Below are 7,918 nucleotides of genomic sequence, written 5' to 3'. Positions count from 1 at the left end.
GTGCACTGTGTTGTTCCCAGGGCTGGTTGCTGTGGGAGAGAAGGCCCAGAAGAGATCCGGCCATTACGTGGTGATGAAGGATCTTTCAGGTGAGAGTTTTCCCCAAATCCCGCGGTTGCCAAAGGCTGCTCCGATTCTGAGGCCTGTGCTGTGTGTGCAGGGAAGCACCCGGTGTCTGCGCTGATGGAGATCTGCAACAAGAGGAGGTGGACACCGCCCGAGTTCGTGTTGGTGGACGACAGTGGGCCTGATCACCGCAAGCATTTCATCTTCAAGGTGGGTCTGGGCTGCCTCAGCTGCTGCTGATTCCGCTGTCCCAGGGCAGGGAATTCCTGATCCTGTTGGGATGGAAACATCTCGGCCACCTCAGGGTGGCCGAGGATGGTAAGTTGGTGCCAGGGCTGGAGCCCCTCTGCTCTGGGACAGGCTGGGAGAGCTGGGGGGGCTCACCTGGAGAAGAGAAGGATCCAGGGAGACCTGAGAGCCCCTTGCAGGGCCTAAAGGGGCTCCAGGAGAGCTGGAGAGGGACTGGGGACAAGGGATGGAGGGACAGGACACAGGGAATGGCTTCCCACTGCCAGAGGGTGGGGATAGTTGGGATTTGGGGAAGGAATTGCTGGCTGGGAGGGTGGGAGGGGCTGGGATAGAATTCCCAGAGAAGCTGTGGCTGCCCCTGGATCCCTGGAAGTGCCCAAGCTGGGGCTTGGGGCAGCCTGGGCTGGTGGAAGGTTGGAAGGTGTCGCTGCCCACGGCACTGGGTGGGCTTTGGGGTCCCTCGGAGGCAGCCCCGCTGTGGGTGCCTGGAGGGGCTGTGGGGGCAGCCGTGGGTGGCTCTGCCCCCTGCGAGGGGTTCCCTCAGCCCTGCGAGCCCTCCCAGCGCCCGTGTCGCTGTCCCCAGGTGAGAGTGAACGGCAACGAGTACCGGCCCACCTTTGCCAGCCTTAACAAGAAGCACGCGAAGGCCACGGCGGCCACGGCGGCGCTGCAGGCGATGGGGCTCGTACCAAAGGAGAGCATGGTCAACACCACCATGTTCAGGAGTGCCTCCCACCGCTGAGCCCGGCCCGGCCCGCGCTGCTCCGCTCTCCGCGACCGCCCCTCGGGTTGTAAATACGTCGGCAGTTCCCACCTTGTAAAAACTGTACAGACGCCCACAGGTTTTTTTCTTTTGTACCATCCAAATGTATTTAAATCATACTTAGTTTTTGGTATGTTTATATTGTTTACATTAGTGATGTAATTATTTCTTAAACGACTAAATCGGAGGACAGGCTCTGGAGGCATCGGTAACCGAACCCTTGGCTAAAGCTCCCGCAGCTCCTCTCTCTGTGGAATGCTGACGCTTGGAGGTCCCTGGGGAGCACAGGGTTGACCCCCTGGCCCTGCCCCGGGGGGCCCTCAGTGGCCACCTGCGCTCCAGGACGGCCGTGCGAGCGACGAGAGGCTGCCGGGGGGACACGGAGGTGACTCCGGCATGTCCCAGGACAGAGGGGCTGTTCCCAACCAGTGAACTCACTGCCTGATGCTGATTGTACGGATTTGTGGTTCATGTGAATTTTAAACTTTACCAGATCTACAACTGGACTGGGGGGGAGGGGTAGGATGACGCTTCAATTGTTGTACCCGACTTGGTCAATAAAGCAGCACAAGTTCATAATCTGCACCCCTGGTCAGCAGACGGTAATTCCAGTGGATGCCAAGCCAGGAAACGGGAATTGGAATATGCCAGAACGCCTCCTGGAAGAAACGCACAGTGTGGAAGTGGCTTTGGGAGGATTCTCAACAGCCATGGGGCGGCAGGAGCAGGTCTGGTTGTTTTTGTTGCTTTGACCTGTTACAAAATAACTCCTTGAACTTAACATTTCCTTGAGGATCCTGTGCCCCCAAGGAGAGCCCTGGGCAGTTGGACGGGAGAGGATGTAGAGGATGTAGAAAGCTTTTCCTCCTCATTACTCTGTCTTTTATTTGAGAAGTATCAGTCCTTTGCCTGCGTGCCCGTGAAAGTGGGCAGGGCCCTGCACCCTTCCTGCCAGCTCTGAGTGGGGAGCAGAGTGCCAGGACTGCTGGACTGGGATAGTTCAGGTGTTCATTCCAGAGAAGTTTTTTTGAGCTGTTGTATCCGAGCTGGGCCTGGGGCAGGAATTGCTGGTGCCCGGAGTCATGTGTATCCCATCAGTGTCACAGAACAAGGTCTGTCCTTGCCCTGAGGGGACAGGGGTTGGTGTCTCTTGTGCAGCAGCAATGGGGTTGGTTTGCAGACTAAAGAGCCCCTCTGAGTCTGTCCAAGCGCTCTGGAAATGCTTCAGTTGATCTTCATTTTCATGGACGTTGTTGTCTTGAATTAAACTTTTTTCCCTTTGGCTTCTCGCCTTCAGTCTCTCCCTGAGTGTTTGGAGCTTCTCCAGGCCGTGGCTGAACTGCTGGGAAGGTGTGAGATCCAGAGGAAACCTGGCATTCTGTCTCAGCCCTTGTGTGCAGGATCCATCCGGGGCTGGAGCAGCTCCCGACCAGACCTGGGGCTTTGACAGAGCTGAGGCCTCGGAGCTGCTGAGGATCCTGTTCCTGTGGCAGCTCCGGGTTCACAGCAGGACTCGATCCAGTTTGGGAATGTACAGTCTCCTGGACTTGCTCTGTTCCTTCTTTGGTGTCCCTGCTCCCTGGGTTAAGGTAAAGACCTGAGTTCTCTCCTGACAGCAGAGATATCCAGTCCTACTGGAGGCTCCATTTAAAAGATACGTGAAAGGGGTGAAAATAGTCATGGAACCATGGAAAATCCTGAGCTGGAAGGACCATCCAGTCCAAGCCCTGGCCCTGCCCAGGACACCCCAACAGTCCCCCCCAACAGTCCCTCCTGTCCCTGAGAGTGTTGTCCAGCGTTCATTAATTGCTGCTGGATTTGTTATGGATAAATGCAGGAAATAATGAAATGGGACTGTGCTGCCCTGCCCTCCCCAGAAAGAGGGACACTCCCTACTTAATGCTCCAAGTGTCTCTGTGTGTCCTGAGGGAGGGCCTGGGGCGAGGTTGGAGTCGGTGACAGCAGTCCCTGTAGAGCCACAGCGTGACCATCCCTGCATATTCCTGGGCCAGGACACTTCCTGTGCTGGGGATAAACAGCAACTGGAGGCAGAGGAAGCTTTTCCTGCCTCAGGCTGCAGTGGCTGCCATTGGAAAAGCCCTCCCAGCCCACGGATCCCCCTGTGCCCCATCCCCACCTTGTCCCCCAGCCCAGAGCACTGAGTGCCACGGCCAGGCCTGCCTTGGACACCTGCAGGGCTGGGCACTCCAAACCTCCCTGGGCAGCCCCTGCCAAGGCCTCACCACCCTTTCCAGGAGGAAATTCCCCCTGAGCAGGTGCTGCAGCCATTTAATCCCTCCCCCTTGTTGTGATCCAGGTGTAGTTCACACAAAAGACTCCCTTTAACCCCAGGCTGGGGGTGGGAGTGGGAGCTATTCTGAGCAGCTCTGGGGAATATCCACCTTACCTGGATCCAGCTGCAGCCACAACTCCCTGACCCCCGTCCATCCCTGTGGAGCTCAGGGCCCACTCCAAGACAAGGTACTGCACTCGTGGCTGGGTGCTGGGAGCAGCCTGGGAACGGGTGTTGCCAAGGATTCCACCCATCCATACAATCTCAGAAGGTCTGGGCTGGAAGGCACTGTGAAGCTCCTCTCGTTCCAATCCCCTGCCAAGGGGGGTTCTAGTTCCAAACTGGTTATAAGTTCCCACCTGGAGCAGGAATTCCATACTTGGAACAGACGGTGCCTGTGCTGGGGGAGCACAGACCTGCCTGCAAACCACACCCATAAAATTAGGAGTTTTATTTTAAAAAGACTTTCTAAAATACAAAAGGAGAAGCCCAAAGCCTCTCTCTGTTAAAAGTCCTTGGAAGTTTCTGTGGAACAGTCGGTGTCTGGGATGTCCCTCCCAACCTGCCCACACAGCCCTGAGCACGGCACACCTGGAACATCCTGCTCCAGGGAATGGAGCCAGCATTCCTAGGCCTTCCAGGTATATGCATAGTCCTTCATCTCCAGGAAGCGGATGGCAGATTTTCCCAGGGTTGGACACTGCCTCAGCTGATCCAGAGTCTTGGGATGCAGTCCACATGCAGGGAGGTCCTGGTGTGATCCCTCATCCTCCTGTGGGGATGCACAGCAAGGACACACACGTGGGACAGGGGTTTCTGTGCTTCCAAACATGCCCTTGGACACCCCTGGGGAGCTCCCCCTCTTCTGATTATCCCATTTCTGAGGGAATGACAAGCCACAGGGACTGCCAGTGGTGATCACAGGGTAAGGTTTGTGTCTCAGCTTTGTGTCCCAGCCCCGTTCCCAGGGCAGGTGTTGGTGTCCTGTTCCCTCCCCTTTCCCAGGGCAGGTGTTGGTGTCCCAGCCCCGTTCCCAGGGCAGGTGTTGTGTCCCATTCCCTCCCCGTTCCCAGGGCAGGTGTTGGTGTCCCTTTCCCTCCCCGTTCCCAGGGCAGGTGTTGTGTCCCATTCCCAGGGCAGGTGTTGGTGTCCCATTCCCAGGGCAGGTGTTGGTGTCCCAGCCCCGTTCCCAGGGCAGGTGTTGGTGTCCCAGCCCCGTTCCCAGGGCAGGTGTTGTGTCCCATTCCCTCCCCGTTCCCAGGGCAGGTGTTGGTGTCCCAGTTCCCTCCCCGTTCCCAGGGCAGCCCGTGCTCACCTGCACGGGGCCAGGGCAGGCGTTGAAGGCGGCGCTGGGCTGGTGTGTGCTGAGCAGGGCGCGGAAGGCCCCGCGCTGGGCCGGGCCCAGCAGCCGTGTGAGCGCCCGCAGGGCGTGGGGCAGGACCGGCCCCAGCACCTCCAGGCTGAACGCGTCCTCCGAGCCCCCCGGCACCCGCGCACGGCCGCTGCGAGCCTGCGGGCACAGCAGGGATCAGCGAGACCTCACACGGCACGGCCAACCCCACCCACTGACACCGCGGGACACGGAAACACCTCCCGACAGTGCCAATCCCCGCTCAGTGCACCGGGACGGGGATGGTTTTGCTCCTAAAATGCACCACCTGGAGTGCAGGAATGCTGTAGGGATTGTAGAAGTGCAAAGGACAGGATGAACTTCTCTGGTGGGACAAGCAGCTCATCCTGTGCTAACTGGGCAGAAATTCCTGGCTGGGAGGGTGGGCAGGCCCTGGCACAGGTTGGGCAGAGAAGCTGTGGCTGCCCCTGGATCCCTGGAAGTGTCCCAGGCCAGGTTGGACGGGGCTTGGAGCAGCCTGGGCTGGTGGAAGGTGTCCCTGCCCATGGCAGGGGTGGCACTGGATGATCCTTAAGGTCCCTGCCAGTCCCAGTGTCCCCTTACAGGAACAGATGTTGAGTGGTGGCTCAGAGGCTGTTCCTGTGCAAAGGGCCAGGGCAGTCTCAGACCCCACAAGAGCTCAGGAGGAACCTCTGAGCCACCCTTTCCCCCAGGGTGGTTCTGCTCAGCCTGTGGGGAGGGGCAGGAAGGGAACACGGGTGATGTCAGGGCAGCACAGGGACGTGTGTGGGTGGGGGGGCTTCAGGAACAGGCTGGACTGCAGACAAGAGGCTGCCTCGGGCTGGAGCCCCAACACCTCCTGTGAGGTGCCTGAGGAAAGGCCCCACGTCAGGGGTGAGGAAACAGCCCTGTGGCAGGGCCAGGGCCTCACCTTGAGCGTGTGCAGGGTGCCCCCCCGGAAGGCCACGGGGGACAGCAGGGTGGGGGGCAGCCCCGCCTGCGGCCCCGCCACGGCCACCAGGCTGCGGCAGTTGATGAGCAGGTTCAGCAGGGTCAGCGTGTCGCAGCCTCTCACCAGCGCCAGCGACTCAGGCCGGTGATCCACCCGCACCTCCTGCTTCTCCTTGCGGCTGCCAGCGGGAGTCACGGGAAAACCTCGGCCAGGCGGGAGGGAGCCGCGGCAGAGCCCCCCCTGCCCCTCGGACCCAGCCAGTCCTTCAAGCAAACAGCAAAGCCCAAGAGCCAGAGCCCACCACGTCTGCACTGACTTGTTCTCTTAATGTTAAGCAGCATCTTAACCCTGGCTTCAGATTCCCAGAATTGTGAAGATGCTCAAGAAGACATGCACAGTCTCCTAACGTGCAGGAATGTGAGGATTCCTATTTGGGAGATAGCTCTCAAAAGCCCTCAGAGAACTTAAATCTTGACCATAGCACTGTAACAGCTGCAGGGTTTCCCAGTGTTGCACCTCTGGAGGTGCAAAGGAAGGATACAGTTGGATGGAAACAGCATCTGGTTTCTTCACCTCGTCTTGCACTCCCATCTCCTCGAGCCAAGAGAAACTTTCCTCATCATCATCATTATCATCGCTCAGAGCTGGTTCCCTGGAAGGCACAGGATCACTGTCAGCAGGGCAGCCCCTCCGAGGAGGGTTTTCCAAACGGGCTGTGCAGGAGCCTGGAGATGCCCCTGACTTGTGGCACTGCACGGGGTTGTTACTCACCCTTCATCCTCCGCACTGCTGCCCCCTCTGAGGCCGCCAGGCCCGTCTGTTCCCAGACTGTCCTCAGAGCCTTTCTGTCTCCTGGCTCTTTCTTCCAGGAAAGGCAAGGAGAACTCTATGCCTGGAGCAGAGGAGAGCAGTGAGCGGTTCCGAGGCACAGCCCCCGCCCCGTGTGAGCCCCGCCCGTCCCGGCAGGAGGGGCTGCACTTGCCTTCACTCCTCAGGGCCTCCCTGAAGCCGCGGGTGGTGGGGGCGATGGCGGCGGTGGGGACGGCGCTGCCCCCCAGCCCCGCGGCGCGGAACAGCACCGAGAACTGCGGGCAGCACACGTAGAAATAGGGACAGAGCCCCGCCTTGAGCAGCCGGTACAGCGAGGAGAAGCTCACACACCTGGCAACGAGCGGCAACAGCTGTCACAGCACGCACCTCTGGGCTGCTGACACTGCCCAGGGACCTGGGACAAGGCATGGAGGGACAGGACACAGGGAATGGCTTCCCAGTGCCGGAGGGCAGGGATAGATGGGATATTAGGAAGGAATTGCTGGCTGGGAGGGTGGGCAGGCCCTGGCACAGGTTGGGCAGAGAAGCTGTGGCTGCCCCTGGATCCCTGGAAGTGTCCCAGGCCAGGTTGGACGGGGCTTGGAGCACCCTGGGCTGGTGGAAGGTGTCCCTGCCCATGGCAGGGGGTGGAACAAGAAGATCCTTCAAATCCCTCCCATCCCAAACCATCACGTGATTCTGAGATTAATTAAAATCCCATTGTCTTAATCTTACCAAATACATCCATAACTGGGTTCCACTCACCAGTCGCTCCTGAGCACTTGCTGCAAGGCCTCATCCTGTGCCCAAGGACAAGCCTTTCCAGCTATTTTCCTGTCAGCCCCAATCCGAGGGAACAGCGGCAGCCACGGCAGGGATGGGTGGAGCCAGTACACGAGGCTCTGCTGAAAGGCACAACGCAGCTCCGTGGACAGCTGCGGTTCCTGGAGATCCAAGAGCGTTTGAGGAGGACAGGAAAGCTGCCAGACACAAAGCTGGAGCTCCAGCCACCATTCCAGCTCTCACCTGCACACTCGGGGGCAAGGTGGTTTCTGTAGCTCTACAGTGCTGAGCAAGTCCCTGAGCTTCCTCTTGTGCTTTTAGATGTTCTGTCCAGGTGAAAGGTTGGGGAGACATGAATAGAATCCGTGTTTTAATACTCCAGTCTGCAGGGAAGTCCTGCCTTGGTGAGGAGGGAACCTTGGGTACAGCAGTAGGTAAATGAAGATCCTGTCCAAAAAGAAACAGCATTAGTTCACTCGCAGAAAATTAAACCTGTTCACAGGTGGAACCAAAGGTACACTTTAGACTCAGCTGATTATTTCAGTCAGTACCAGATTCTAATAGAAATAATCCATTCTATTGCTTATAAAACCAAACAAGAAGGTTTTCATTACAGGAGTCTTTCCAGCAATCATAAACAAGAACAGATCA

General features: G+C 58.4%; 3 protein-coding genes across 3 annotated transcripts in view; 2 read left to right on the top strand and 1 right to left on the bottom strand.

Moving 5' to 3' along the window:
* The window catches only part of LOC114070709 (serine/arginine repetitive matrix protein 2-like), a 37,711-nt gene extending 37,637 nt beyond the window's left edge, over positions 1-74 (top strand). The window contains exon 14 of the mRNA XM_027908258.1: positions 21-74. Coding sequence (XP_027764059.1) covers positions 21-74 — 54 coding nt within the window. The remainder of the gene's footprint in view (positions 1-20) is intronic.
* The window catches only part of LOC114070714 (ribonuclease 3-like), a 3,187-nt gene extending 824 nt beyond the window's left edge, over positions 1-2,363 (top strand). The window contains exons 2-4 of the mRNA XM_027908265.1: positions 1-89; positions 161-276; positions 899-2,363. Of these exons, the coding sequence (XP_027764066.1) occupies positions 74-89; positions 161-276; positions 899-1,057 (291 nt within the window). The 5' untranslated portion in view covers positions 1-73 and the 3' untranslated portion in view covers positions 1,058-2,363. The remainder of the gene's footprint in view (positions 90-160; positions 277-898) is intronic.
* Positions 2,364-3,807: 1,444 nt separating this feature from the next.
* The window catches only part of DONSON (downstream neighbor of SON), an 11,831-nt gene continuing 7,720 nt past the window's right edge, over positions 3,808-7,918 (bottom strand). The window contains exons 3-10 of the mRNA XM_027908257.1: positions 7,511-7,714; positions 7,250-7,428; positions 6,657-6,835; positions 6,446-6,566; positions 6,216-6,326; positions 5,654-5,852; positions 4,700-4,881; positions 3,808-4,151 (exon numbers count right to left, since the gene is read on the bottom strand). Coding sequence (XP_027764058.1) covers positions 4,136-4,151; positions 4,700-4,881; positions 5,654-5,852; positions 6,216-6,326; positions 6,446-6,566; positions 6,657-6,835; positions 7,250-7,428; positions 7,511-7,714 — 1,191 coding nt within the window. The 3' untranslated portion in view covers positions 3,808-4,135. The remainder of the gene's footprint in view (positions 4,152-4,699; positions 4,882-5,653; positions 5,853-6,215; positions 6,327-6,445; positions 6,567-6,656; positions 6,836-7,249; positions 7,429-7,510; positions 7,715-7,918) is intronic.

The sequence above is a fragment of the Empidonax traillii genome, unplaced genomic scaffold (assembly GCF_003031625.1).
Source record: "Empidonax traillii isolate 1590-97213 ecotype Southwest subspecies unplaced genomic scaffold, ASM303162v1 scaffold1668:size145401, whole genome shotgun sequence".
Taxonomy (NCBI): Eukaryota; Metazoa; Chordata; class Aves; order Passeriformes; family Tyrannidae; genus Empidonax; species Empidonax traillii.
Note: the sequence above shows the minus strand (reverse complement) of the source record. Positions and strands in the feature narration are given on the sequence as shown.